General features: G+C 33.5%; 1 protein-coding gene across 1 annotated transcript in view; it reads left to right on the top strand.

The window, feature by feature from the left end:
• LOC141507571 (aldehyde oxidase 4-like) overlaps positions 1–15,249 on the top strand; it is a 159,108-nt gene that overhangs the window by 13,934 nt on the left and 129,925 nt on the right. The window contains exons 4-5 of the mRNA XM_074215353.1: positions 2,914–3,022; positions 5,570–5,696. Of these exons, the coding sequence (XP_074071454.1) occupies positions 2,914–3,022; positions 5,570–5,696 (236 nt within the window). The remainder of the gene's footprint in view (positions 1–2,913; positions 3,023–5,569; positions 5,697–15,249) is intronic.

The following is a 15,249-nucleotide window of genomic DNA, read 5'->3' as shown; positions in this document are numbered from 1 at the left end:
GAACTTTTCCAGGCAAACAAATTTTGACAAAATTTTCCATTAGCCATCATGAATCAGTATTCTCTTTTGCTTTTTCTTTTTCTGCAAGGTAATGGGGTTAAGTGACTTGGCCACGATCACACAGGTAATTAATTAGGTAAATGAGATAGGGTTTGAACTCAGGTCCTCCAGACTCCAGGACTAGTACTCTATCCAATGCACTACCTAGCTGAATCAGTGTCAAAGATCTTGATCAGATCTACAAACATTGTATTCAGACCACTGTTCTGCTTCTGGCATTTCTTCTGAAGTGTCTGACAATATTCACTATATCAACTGTTCCTTAACCCTTTCTGAAGCCATACTGGCTCTCAGTGAGGTGACTATCTTCCAGGTGAAAGATAAGCAATGACTAAGAGAAGCATCCTTGTGATTTTCTTTTTTTTTTTAAGTTTTTGCAAGACAAATGGGGTTAAGTGGCTTGTCCAAGGCCACACAGCTAGGTAATTATTAAGTGTCTGAGGCCGGATTTGAACTCAGGTACCTGACTCCAGGGCCGGTGCTCTATCCACTGTGCCACCTAGCCACCCCTACCCTTGTGATTTTCATAGGACAATTTTTCCCTTTACCTTCAGATGGATGATGGAGGCATCCTTGATTCTTGGGGGATAATCTCTTCATGCTAAATAGCCTGGAAAATTTCATTCAACTTTTTGAGCAATGAACCCCCCTATCTATCTTGTAGATCTCAACTGTAATGGAATCAACATGAGGTCCTTTGGCACTTGAAAGGACCCTATTGACATTCAATACCTGAGGTAAATGGTCAGTGGTTTCTACATTGATTGATGATGGTCTGTTAAGAACAGTATGGAAGTGTTCAGCCCATCTCTTTAGCATCATGTCCCTGTCATTAATGTAACTCCATCAGCTCTGAATAGTTGAGATGCACCAGAGGTCTATGGCTCATAAATAGCCTTCAGGGCATCATAAAAGCACTTTGAATTGTTATCTATATAAAACTGAATTTCACCTGCCTTCTTACTGCATCTCTCTAAACTTAACTTGTACTTTACTTTTGATGAACTTAAATGCTGTCTTAGAAATGGATTGATTCTCTTGCTGTCAAATTCTACTGAGTTCTCATTTTTCACTTAGCAGCTTTTGTATTTCCCCTATCATTTTCATCAAACCAAGTTTTGATGTTTGTGAGAGTTCTGAGCCACATGAAGAATGCAGTGCTGTACACCAGATCTTTGAAAGCTGCCCACTCTTTTTCTGCTCCACTGTTGCCAACTGTGTGTTGGCTCAGTTTTCCCTCCAAGTTAGCAACAGATTGTTACTGCTCTGATCTCTTGACATTACTTCTTCTAGTAGTCATTTTGCTTTGGGGTTGCAGCTTTGGTTGAATGTGAATATTTAGATTGAAGAGATTGAATCTGTGATCAGTTCAGCCTGTCTGTCTCTTCTTCTTATAATCATGTGGTCCCATGTTTACTACAAAGGCATATCCAGGAAACTTTATTGCATTTAGGTAAATGGAAAACAATGTTTGTGTTGAGCAGGTCATGAGATGCACAAGTATTCAGTACTAAGTTGCTGTTTCCAACTCCATTTCTCCTAAGGATTCCCTACCATGTCTGATAATCTGAGCTATTCTAGCATTAAAGTCACCCAGAATTATAAGCTTGTCCTCTTTTGATACATTGATGTTAAGGGTCTCCAATTTTTTCTTTGACTTCATCAGGGTTTGTGATGGTGGGAGCAAAGGCATTGATAATGGTGTTATAGTGTTTTCCTGGAAGTGGCAATCTCATTTTCATGAGCCTATCATTCACTCCTTTTGTAGAATTCAAACGTGTGGACTAGATTAGTTTTGATAGCAAAACCTACCCCAGTTTCATGGTGCTCCCCTTCACTGTGGCAGCTCCAGAAAAACATGTATCCAACTCTCACTTCAGTAAGACGACCTTTGTTGTTTCAGTCAGAGTTTCCATTTGATAATCCCATATCTGATAAATTCTCTTGCAACAAGAGCTGTTCATATTTCAGATCTACTGGATTTTGTGTGGTCTATGAGTGTGTGCACATTCTATGCTCCAATGGTGAGTGGAATCTTCTTTGAAGAAATTTTTGTAGATTTTTTTTTTTTGTGTGTTTTGATCGCAGGATGGGATCCTTACCTTCTGTGGAAAGCAGACCAGGGTTAGATAAGAAGACAATTTTTACGATCCTTTTTCTTGCCCCGTCCTCAAACCAGGAAGTGAACAGTGCAATTCTTAAAGGGTTGCTCAGTCTCCCAGAGGACAGCTAAATCCCACTGCTGCTTTCATTGAGGAAACAACCCTATGACCCAAGTTGTCTGTGTGAGGGTTGAGACTACACCTCCTAGTTTATCTACACCTATTACTTCATTACTTGCCTGTCAACACCAAACTTTCAGATAGGTTTGATTAAACGGTATGGGTGATGTCTTTTAATACGTGCCCAAATTGGATTTAAGTGAAGTAGAATTGCACAAAACTATTGGCCTCTCTCTTCCAAAATCATCATGATCCAGTGGCAAGACAGAATAAAGACAACTGATGATGGAGCCAGATTTGAGAGTTAGATGGTTTAGATGGACCTCAAATTTGGAAAGGGCTGAAAGGGACTTGGCAGTTCTCATACCCAAGGTACTAGTCTTTCTTGAACACAGCCTACACCCCAAAGAAACAATAAAGGTTTAGGGGAATTATCTTCATAATCTCTCTTCACCCTCCTCCCCATTAAACTATCTCCCTTCCAATCCCATTTTGCACTTTCCTCACAAATCCATGATTTCTTAGTGAGATTTGCTCCATAATACTTTGTCAGACATGTTTAATCACTCTACAGAAAATGATGTTATTATGTCATCACTTATCTTCCTTTACATTATTTAAAACATTGTAGCCATTATTCTGCTACTGCCTGTCTGGTTCCTATATGTTCTCTCCATGGGTCTGCAGTCACTACAGTGGAAGGCATTGGAAGCATCAAAACCAGGATTCATCCAGTTCAGGTAATGTTATATTGTAACTTGTGGCATTGACAAAATATTTTTGGACCTGAAATCAGAAAATGTGGGTGTTTCCCCACTAATTTGGTACTTAATGAAGAATTAGTAGAGAGAAGCAAATCACTCCTCTCCAAACCTCAGTTTCTATATATATGTAAAATGAGAGGGTTAAACTAGATAATTTTGAAGATTTCTTTTGGCTCTAGCAGTCAATTTGAGTAGTGCAATAAAAGTTTTGGTATTTTTAGACTTTGTTTAGAAATGTGCACTCTTCTATTAGGGATGATTAACAATGGAAATGTTTTTGTATTAAAAAAGATGTTTCATTCCTTCAGATTGTGTGAATCTTTAGATTTAACCAATTACTTTCATCATATAAGCTAGATTTTAGCATTGTTCCTTTCTATGTTTCTAAGTTAAAATGACAATGATTTTCAATCAATTTTATTGAGGTAAATGATTGGAAAAAATAAAAAAAAATACTGTACTAAAAGTCAGATGGATCTGTGACTTCTTCTATGTGAATACTTTATTGATGTAACTGATGATACCCACCCAGTGTGACTTTTGTCCATTTTTGATTTTCATTAGTCATTTTAATTTTTCAGAGAGCCTGCAATATAGCTTGATAGAATAAAATATTCTAGTTCTTTTTTAAGAATATTATTTATTCAAGGCAATGGAGTTAAGTGACTTGCTCAAGGTCACACAACTAGGCAATTATTAAGTACATAAGGCCAGATTTGAATCCAGGTCCTCCTGACTCCAGGGCTGGTACTCTATCCACTGTGCCATCTAGCTGCCCCTAGATCTTTCTTTCAGATAGATTTTGAGGTTATTAAAAAAAACAATCTAACCTATTCTTCTCTTGGATATACTATTTATCTATAACTATAGCTATCTATCTATCTATCTATCTATCGATCGATCTATCGATCTATCTATCTATCTATCTATCTATCTATCTATCTATCTATCTATCTATCCTTTTAATTTGATCCTTTTTTCATATTATCTTCCTGGGGAACTACTCATGAGGAAACTCCTGTTACTGTAAAGCATATTACCAACAGTCCTTATAGATTGAGAAGCTTGAGTGGAGCAATGAGAGGTTCAATCATTTTCCTTCTGTCATACTCTCAGTATTTCTATCAGAGGTAGAACTTGAATCCAGGTCTTTCTGCGTCCAATCCATTTTTGCATTCTGTTTCTATTTTTATTACTTTTATTCAGATGTGTTGAAGTCTGCTTGAATCAATTTGTGAGAGCCAGAGAGTCAACTGTTAAGTTGTTAGTGTGAACATTTAAAAATGAGTAATTATTACAAATCATAACTTGATTTATTATTTGGTTAGTTTCCAAGACTTTTTAATTGATATTTTATTTTTCCAAATACATATTATGAAAGTTTTTCAACGTTCATCCATATACATATGTATATTTTTAAGCTGCAAAATCTCCTTCCACTCTCCCTTCTCACTCCCCTCCCATAAGTGGTGAATAGTCAGGTTAATATTGTCCATACACATTCGTGTTAAACATTTTTACGAATTCATCATTTTTGGTATGAGGAATTAAGATTAAGGGAAAGAAATGCATAAGAGAAAGTATTTAAAAAAAAAATGAATGTAATGTTCAGATTCTGAAGGATTTTGTTTTGTTTTTCTTCCTCTGGATGGGGATAGCATTGTCCACAGCCTGTCTAATGGGGTTGTTCTAGCTCCCTGAACTGCTGAGAGAAGCTGCATCCATCATGATTGATCATCTCACAATGCTGTTAATAATGTGTATATTGTTCTCTTGATTTTGCTTCCTTCACTCAGCATCATGATTCTCTAGAGTCTGACCATTATGGTTTCTTATAGAACAATAGTATTCCATAATATTCATATAGCAAGTAGTTTCTAAGACTTAAGAAAATATCAAAATACAGATTAAATATATACATGTGTAGGTGGATATTCCCCCTCCTCTCCCTGTCCCCTCCCCCCCAAGCAGAGCCAGATTAATTTATACACCAAAATAGTCATCCCTTCTGATAGTACTTCTAAGGACGGTAAAGTGAGTGACATATAGTTATAGGATTTAAAGCTAAAAAGGATCTTAGAGATCTTTTATTATATACCCATTATAGAGAATAGAAATAAAGACCAGATGAAAATAATATTAAAATATATTGAAGATTAATTCATAGAGCATTATTTTGCAGAAAATCTTTGTCCTTGTAGTTGTTCTTCCTTGAGAGAAGGGAAAGAAAGGGAAAAACATTAATAGAACCTAGCAATGAACTGAAGCATGTTTGCTCATCTTCTAGGATACTTACCCCCTCCCACCCTGACCTTAAATTTAAGCCAAGGATAATATTGCTTAAAATATACTGCATGCCCTTCTTAGAGAAATCCCAATTTTGAGGAAGGACTGCTTGTTCCTGAGTGGCTTTTCTTGAATTGTAGTTTGCTTTGTCACTGTATTCTAGATAGGTGCTTTTTGATGATCACGATTGAAAGTGATGCTAATTTGAGGTATAATCTTTTTTTTTTTTCTTCTCAGGAGAGGCTTGCAAAATGCCATGGTACTCAATGTGGATTCTGCAGTCCAGGAATGGTAATGTCCATATATACTCTACTGAGGAACTATCCAGAACCATCGACAGAGCAATTAATGGAAGCTCTTAGTGGTAAGCTTCTGCTTCTATGGTATATTAAATTGTCTTCATATTTCTTTATTACTATAGGAAAAACCCTTAGAGTGGGAAGGGCTTTGGAGAGTTGGAGCATAGGAGGGAAGTGTTTGAGAAGGTATATAACACAGCTTATAGTGTAGGGTACACGATCAAACTCCAAGTTTGAGATCATTGATCCTTTTGCAGTTTTATGAATTGATTCTGACTTGGAGGTTTAAAAATAGGTCAAATATATTTATTTGACCATCACATAAATTTAGATTCTGTGATTTTGTTTTTGCTTTTTCTCCCTCTGGATGCGGATGACCTTGTCTATAACAGGTCTCCCAGGGTTGTTCTTAATCTCCAGACTATTGAGAGGAGATAAGTCCATCACAGTTGATCAACTCACAATGGAGAAAAAATGAGTACTCAATAACATTCATCATATGTCATAATTTATTTGGTAATTCCCAAATAATGGGAACCCTCCCAATTTTCAATTCTTTGCCCCTACAGAAAGAGCTGCTATAAATATTTTTGGGCATGTAGGACTTCTCCCATTTCTTATTATTTCTTTTAGATATAGACCTAGATTTGGTTTTGTTGGGTCAAAGAGTATGATCAGTTTTATTGCTATTTGGGCATAGTTCCAGATTACTCTCCAGAATGATTGAATCAGTTCCCAATTCCACCTACAATGAATTAATGTCCCAATCTTTCCATATCCTCTCCAACACTGAACTTTTTCCCTTTTTGTCATCCTAACCAATTTGATAAGTGTGAGGTATCATCTTTTTTTTTTAGGTTGTTTTTTTTTTTGCAAGGCAAATAGGGTTAAGTGGCCACACAGCTAGGTAATTATTAAGTGTCTGAGACCGGATTTGAACCCGCCCCATGAGGTGTCATCTTAACCAATTTGTTAACTATGAGGTAGTTGTTTTAATTTACATTTCTATAATTAATAATGATCTGGAATATTTTATCATATGACTATATATAGCTTTAATTTCTTCATCTGAAAAACTACCTGTTCATATCCTTTGACTGTTCACCAATTGGGGAATGATTTATTTGATTTAGTTCTCTATTGATTTTAGAAATGAGACCTTTATCAGAAAAACTAGCTGTGAAAATTGTTTCCCAGTTTAGTTTTCCTTCTAATTTTGGCTGCAATGGTTTTATTATTTATTTAATATAATCAAAATCATCCTTTTTGCAATTAATAATGCTCTCTATTTCTTGGTTAATTATAAATGTCTCTCTTTTCCAAAATCCAACAGATAGAAAATTTCTTGATCTCTTAATTGGTATATGGTATTTGCCCTTATATCTGAATCCTGTACCAAATTTTTTTTTGGATTTTGCAAGGCAAATGGGATTAAGTGCCTTGCCCATGGCCACACAGCTAGGTAATTATTAATTGTCTGAGTCCAGATTTGAACCCAGGTACTCCTGACTCCAGGGCCTGTGCTTTATCCACTGCGCCACCTAGCCACCCCATGTTCTGTACCCATTTTGACTTTATTTTGGTAGAGTGTGAGATATAGATCTTTTTTTTTTTTTTTGCAAGGCAATGGGGTTAAGTGGCTTGCCCAAGGCCACACAGCTAGGTAATTATTAATTGTCTGAGACTGGATTTGAACCCAGGTACTCCTGACTCCGGGGCCAGTGCTTTATCCACTGCGCCACCTAGCCGCCCCTGAGATACAGATCTTTGCCTAGTTTTTGCCATACTGTTTTCAAGTTTTCCCAGCAGTTTTTGTTGAGTAGTGAGTTCTTATTCAGGAAGCTAATGTCTTTGGATTTGTCAAACAATAGATTACTATAGTCATTTACTATTTGTAACTATCTTAATCCACTGGTCCATTACTCTATTTCTTAACCAGTAGCAGGGAGGTTAAATGACTGCCACTTTAGAGTAGAATTTTAGATCTGGTACAGCTAGACCACATTCATTTGTATTTTTTAAAAAATTAGTTCCCTTGATATTCTTGACCTTTTGTTATTCTAGACAAATTTTGTTTTGATTTTTTTTTTACTCTGTAAAATAGGTTTTTTTTTGGTAGTTTGATTGGTATGACACTGAATAAGTAATTTAATTTGAGAATTGTCATTTTTATTATATAAGTTTGACCTAACCATGAACAATTGATGTTTTTTCTAATTGTTTACATTTGACTTATTTGTGTGAAAAGTCTTTTGGAATTATTCCAGTTTCTAGGTTTGCCTTAGGAGGGAGATTCCCAAGTAGTTTGTGTTGTCTATAATTCAATATAGTTTAAATGGAATTCCTCATTCTATCTGCTACTCTTAGGCTTTGTTCTTCATATATATATATAGAAATGCTTATGATTTTATGTGAATTTATTATTTATTATCTTGCACTTTGCTGATGTTGCTAATTGTTTCCAGTAGTTTTTTACTTGATTTTCTAGGATTCTCTAAATATATCATTATATCATCTGCAAAGAGTGAAAGTTTTGCTTCCTCACTGTCAATTCTCATTCCTTCTATTTCTTTTTTTTCTCTTATTGAGAAAGCTAGCATTTCTAATACTGTATTGAATAGTATTGGTGATAATGGGCTTCCTTGTTTCAGCTCTGATCTTATGGAAAATGCTCTGAGTTTATCCCCATTATATGTAATGTTTATTGATGGTTTTTGATAGATACTGCTTATTTTAAGGAACACTTCATTTATGCCTATATTTGCTGGTGTTTTTAATAGGAATGGATGTTATTTTTTGCCAAAGGCTTCTTCAGCACTTACTGCGATGATGATTTCTGTTGATTTTGTTATTGATATATTCAATTATGTTGAGTGTTTTCCTGTTATTGAATCATTCATGCCTACCTGATTTAAATCCTACCCAATCAGGGTGCATTATCCTAGTAATAATTTGTTGTAATCTCTTTGTTAAAATTTCATTTAAGATTTTTGCATCAATATTAATTAGAAACATTGGTCTGTAATTGTCTATTTGACTCTTCCTAGTTTAGATATCAGCACCATATGAGTGTCACAAAAGAAATTTGACAGAACTCTTCCTATTTTTAAAAATAGTTTATGCAGAATTGAAATTAATTATTCCTTAAATGTGTGGTAGAATTCACTTGTAAATCCACCTAGACTAGGGGACTTTTTCTTAAGGAATTTTTTGATGGTTTCTTCAATGTCTTTGTCTGAAATGGGTTATTTATTTTTTTCCTGTACTGCCAATCTGGGTAGTTTATATTTTTGTAAATATTCATTTATTTTATTCAGGTTGTCATATAGATTAGCATATAATTGGGCAAAATCTGAATTATCTCAATAATTTCTTCTTCATTGATGGTAAGTGCATCCTTTTCATTTTTCAAATTGATAATTTGACATTCTTCCTTTTTTGTTAGTCAGATTAACCAAAGGTTTTTCTATTTCATTGGACTTTTCATAAAACCAACTCTTAGTTTATTTTATTAGATCAATGGTTTTCTTGCTTCCTAGTTTATTAATTTCTCCTTTGATGTTTAGAATTTCTAATTTGATATTTAACTGGGTATCTTTAATTTGTTCTTTTTCTAGCTTTTAGTTGCATGCCCAATTCACTGATCTCCTCTTTTTCTCTTTTAGTTATATAAGCATTTAGAGATATAAAATTTCTGCTAAAAACTGCTTTGGCACTTTATAAATTATGGTATAATGTCTTATAGTTTTCATTTCTTGAATGAAATTTTTGATTATTTCTATTATTTGTTGCTTGATCCACTCATTCTGTAAAATTAGGTTTAGTTTCCAATTCAATTGTGGTTTAACTTATTGTGGCCCCTTATTACATGTAATTTTCATTACATAATGATCTGAAAATCATGCATTTATTATTTTTGCCTTTGTCTAGATGGCATTTTTAGCATCTCTATCTGCAGAGTAGTTTTCTATGGTTAGCACTCCTTTTGATTTTCTTTGCTCATTTTGTCAGTTGAGTTCTGTTCTTGGGGAATAGAGAATATAGTCCTGTGTTTTTTGAACTAGGGCTAGGGTCTGATCTCTGGTTTATTGCTGACCAAGATGTTGCCTATGCAACGCAGGCATTGCCCATGCAGAAGTTTGTTTCCTTCATTATGTCTAGGCTATACCTATTCAGTGGTTTGTTCCCAACTCAGTCCTTTCTGTTGTCCCAGTTTTCCCAGGGTTCAGAGTTTGTCTGGAATTTGGTTTTCTTGATTTCCTGCTATCTGACTGGTAGACCTGATCTGCTGTATTGCTATTATAAGCCTTCCAATGACTTTCCCACTCTCCTGCTTAGCTGGGCTCTACTTCCCCTTCCCCACTGAAGAATCAGACTTACTGAAGATCCTCTAATGTCTAGAGTTGAGAACTTTCTCCCCCCCTTTTTAGTAGGATGTGTAGCTTTAATGTCTGTAGAAACTTCATTTATCATGTAGAGAAAAGCTCTAAGAGCATGCTAACTTTCATCTTGGCTCTGTTTGGGAAATCCAATGATTCTTAAATTGTCTTTCCTTGATCGTTTTTCAAGATTAGTTCTTTTTTTTCTGATGATATATTTAAATTTTCTTTTTTATTTTATCTTTTGTCTTTGTTAATAGTTTCTTGATGTTTCAAGGAATCATTAGCTTCTAATACCTAATTTTAGTTTTTGAGGAATTATTTTCTTCAGTGAGCTTTGTACCTCCTTTTCTATTAATCCAGTTCTGCTTTTTAAGGGATTGCTTTCATCAGTGAAGCTTTGTACTTTTTCTACTTGATCAATTATGTTTTTAATTGTTATTTTCTTTAGTATTTATGTGTTCCTCTTTTACTGAACTATTATCTTTTCATAATTTCCTTGCATCACTCTTTGTTTCCTTTACCTCTATCACTTTGATTTTCATCATCTTTTTTTTTTTAACATTACTTCGCAAAGTTCTTATTGGGTTTATGTTCAAGTCACATTTTTCTTTGAGTTTTTTTACTTGATGTTTTGACAATATTTTCTTCTTTTGACTTTGTCTTGATCTTCCAAATAATTATAGTATCTTTTATTTCTTCATTAATTTTCTTTTTTGCTGCTAGCTCATTTTTCAAGCCTGTTTCTTGACTTTTAACTTTATGCTAAAGTTAAACTCTGTTACTGGAGTAGAGAAAAGAAGATGTATCCTAAGCTTAAGATTTTTTTTTGCATTCCTGTTTTTAGAGGTTGTTCTGGGGATTTGGAAGATTTTGGTGCTTCCAAATGGCATTATGTGAAAAGATGCAGTCATCACTTTCTTGGTCTGCTCTCTAGTCCTTACCCAGGAAAGGTCCCTGCTTTTTTGTAATCACAAGTGATCCTACTCCTCAGGGACCCTGATCTCTAATGACAGAAGCACTACTCTTCAACTGTGACCAAAATGAGTATGAATAGTGGAGGTACAAAACAACTTTAATTTTTATACCAAGTGCCGGCTTAGTAGTCCCCTCTAAATCCTTTATGACGGATTGCCCAATTCCATTACCGTCTTTGGCTTGAGAGTCCAGAAGCTGCTGTCACCACTGTCAAGATACTCAACTGGCATTAGTTCTATGTGTACTCTGTTCTAACCTCCACTTCATTGTCTCAGACCTCTTCTATCAACACCCTAAAATGTCTTGGTCTGGAAGAATGTCTAATCCTGATTTTTGTTGCTTCTGCTGCCCTAGAATTCAATTTGATGTATTACTTTAAATGGAGAAGAATGGTGGGAGCATTTGGTTGTAATGTTTACTCTGGGCTACCATATTGGCTCTGCCTCTTTGTATCCTTTTAAAAATGAAGGTATATTCTTTACTGAAATCATTGAAAATATTAATTAAATAATTTGACAAGAATTTGTATAGGATTTTAAGGACTATCAACTCATATTATATATATATATATATATATATATATATATATAGTGAACTACTTCTGAACAATAATAATTTCTTAAAATAGTATTTAATGTAATACTGACTTTATTATTGAGAGTTAGATGGAAAGAACTGAATCTTTTCTTTGTATCAAGACTCACTATTGTATATATATATATATAGAATCTAAATAATTGTCTTCACAGATCTTTAGAAGTGCTTTGGGACCTAAGACTCTCAAAAAGTTTGAAAATAATTAGCATCCAACCTATTAAAGGTTATCAGAGAGGTGCTATCTGCCTCCTCAAGATGCTTTAAAAATCATTTGAATAATGTAATTTAATAGTATTTCATTTAATAATAAAAATTATTGTTATTGATATTATTTCTCTTTCCTGTTTTCTATGTAATGTTGATAATATTTATCTCTTCTAAGAAAAAGACTAATGGAGTATTGTTATGTAATATACTTGTCTACATATGTGTGGTAACTTTAAAAGTTTCTGTTAACTGTGAATATGATTTCATATCAAATTATTATAGATTCATCTGAAAAACTATCATCTTAGTAATTTTTTAGAAAATATAAAGCTTCCTAGACCATTTAGATGGTTGATTTTTTTCTTTTGAATTAAAAATAGTTTTTCAATTTTTGTGGAGATTTTAAACTGTATTTTGGTACCAACTTCATTTATAAATATAAACTTCTCTACCTTGTTAGTCATTCCATTTAGCAAAGAATAAAAAATTAGGTGAGAAAAATTTACCACTACCTAATACACCAACTGAGTTTGATCATATATGCAATATTACTTGCAGGTCCCTACCCTTTAAAAGATAAAGAGTAATAATATTTTCTTAAATGAGTCATTTGAATACATTAAAGTTAGAATAGTTTTAAAATGTATTTAAAATGGTTTCCTCATAGGTTCCAATGACTGTCCATAAATTTTTGCCATTTCAATCAGTATATATATATATATATATATATATATATATATATATATATATATAGTGAACAACTATTAACTATGCACAACAATCCTTTAAATATCATTAGAAAGACAAAAAAGTCAAAGAAAACTAATGTTTCTTTTTTTCCTTATAAATATGTTGGGGAAATAAGGAATATACAAAGAATAACTTTAATACAGGCAGTAAGTGATATATATATATATATATATATATATATATATATATATATATGTATACCCATCAATGTGATACAAACGATATGTTCTGTTTATTGTATAGGACGGAAAGATGACTTCAAAATAGATGTTTCAGGGATGACTAAACAGGGATGAATTTAATGTGGATCATAGAGGATAATTATTATCTCAATAAGTTAAGGGAAAAGGAATATCATTTTAAGAAGGGATGGAGGTTTAAACATGACAGTAGATGTATCTATTTATGTCTGCTAAATTTATATTGCATTTATATCTCTCTGTCTATATCTTTAATGATCTCTATCTGTCTCTCCCTCTCTCTAGCTGCATCACTTATATCTCTATCAAATCTTATCTAATTGCCTATCTATCTATCTATCTATCTATCTATCTATCTATCTATCTATCTATATCTATCTATCCATCCATTTCATGAACAGAGAAGCAGTGTGACTAAAGAAGTTAAATGTAGAACAGCAGGTTGCATGGTGAAGTTTGGACTACAATGAGCAGAACTTTTGTGACAAGGTTTTGTTTTTTCTTTCCTTTCTATTTTTCCTTTTCTTTTCTTTTCTTCTTTTTTCTTTTCTTTTTGTTATCAAGTTTATTTAATATTTACTTTTCCCTATTGTAAAACATGTAAGCAAAGTAAAAAATTTTCAACTTTCATTTTTAAAGCTTTGAGTTTCAAATTTTCTCCTTTCCTCCATCCACCCCCCTCATTGAGAAAGCAATCAATTTGATATAGGTTATAAATATATAGTCATGCAAAATAATTCAATAATAGTCATGTTGTAAAAGAAAACATAGACACCCTCTGCCCTCAAAAAGAAACCTCAAGAAAAGTAGGGTAAAAAAATTGTACTTTAATCTGGATTCAGACACCTTCAGTTATTTCTCTGAAGAAGTATAATATTCTTCATTAATGAGTCCTTCAGAATTGTCTTGGATCATTGTATTGCTGAGAATAACTAAATCATTCACAACTGATCAACCTACCATATTGCTGTTAATTTGTATATAGTACATTTCATTTTGCATCAACTCATGTAAATCTTTCTAGGTTTTCTGAGAGCATCTTGCTCATCATTTTCTATAGCAAAACAACATTCCCTCACAATCATATAGCATAACTTTTCAGTCAAGCCAAAATTGATGGGCATTCCCTCAATTTCCAATTCCATGCCACCAGAAAAGAGTTCCTGTAAATATCCTTGTATATGTAGGGTCTTTTGCTTTTTGTTTTTCATGTCTTTCAGGATACAGACTTACTAGTGGCATTACTAGGTCAAAGGGTATGGTGTGCCTGGTTTTATAGACTTTTGGGCCTAGTTCCAAATTGCTTTACAGAATGGTTGATTCAGTTCACAATTCCAATAAATGTATTAATGTCTCATTTTCCATATGTCCCCTTCAACATTTATCATTTACCTTTTCTGTCCATTTATCCAATCTAATTGGTATAAGGTAAAACTTCAGAATTGTTTTAATTTGCATTTCACCAATCAATAGTGAGTTAGAACATTTTTAATATAGATAATTTCATCTGAAAACTGTTCATATCTTTTGATCACTTATAAACTGTAAAATGGCTCTTATTTTCACATTTGACTTAGTTATCTATATGTTTGTGAAATAAGGTATTTAGAGGAGAAACATGTTGCAAAATTTTTTCACAGTTACTATAGTTAGTTGATTTTCTTCCATACTTATTCTCTTTTTTTTACTGATATTTTATTTTTCCAAATACATGTCATGAAATTTTTCAACATGCATCCATTTGCATATGTATATTTTTAAGTTAGAAAATTTTCTTCCACCGTCCCTTCCCAGCACCCTCCACTCAGCAGTGAACAGTCAAATTAATATTGTGCATATACATTTGCTAAGTATGTTTACAGATTAGTCATTTTCAGTATGGGAATTAGGATTAAAGGGAAAAAAAATACAAAAAAGAATTTTTTTTTTTTTACGAAGTCAATGTGATGTTTATCAGATTCTGAAGGATTTTGTTTTGTTTTGTTTTTCCTCTGGATGTGGATAGCATTGTCCATAGTTGATCTAATAGGGTTGCTCTAGCTCTCTGAACTGCTGAGAGCAGATGTATCCAACAGAGTTCATCATCTTACAGTGTGGTTGTTAATGTCTACATTGTTCTTTTAGTTCTGCTCCCTTCGCTCAGCATAAGAACCCATAATTCATTTCACCTTCTCTAGAGTCCAACCATTTATGGGTTTTATTTTTAGGGTTTTTGCAAGGCAAACAGATTAAGTGGCTTGCCCAAGGCCACACAGCTAGGTAATTATTAAGTGTGAGACTGAATTTGAACCCAGGTACTTCTGACTCCAGGGCTGGTGCTTTATCCACTATGCCACCTAGCTGCCTGCATTTATGGTTTCTTATAGAACAATAATATTCCATAATATTCAACTACCATAAATTGTTTAACTACTTCCCATTTGATTGGCATCCCCCTCAATTTCCAGTTCTTTGACACTACAAAAATAACCGCTATGAATATTTTGGAACATGTGGGATTTTTCCCC

The sequence above is a fragment of the Macrotis lagotis genome, chromosome 1 (assembly GCF_037893015.1).
Source record: "Macrotis lagotis isolate mMagLag1 chromosome 1, bilby.v1.9.chrom.fasta, whole genome shotgun sequence".
NCBI lineage: Eukaryota > Metazoa > Chordata > Mammalia > Peramelemorphia > Peramelidae > Macrotis > Macrotis lagotis.
The sequence above is the reverse complement of the archived record's forward strand: the minus strand, read 5'-3'. Positions and strand labels throughout refer to the sequence as shown.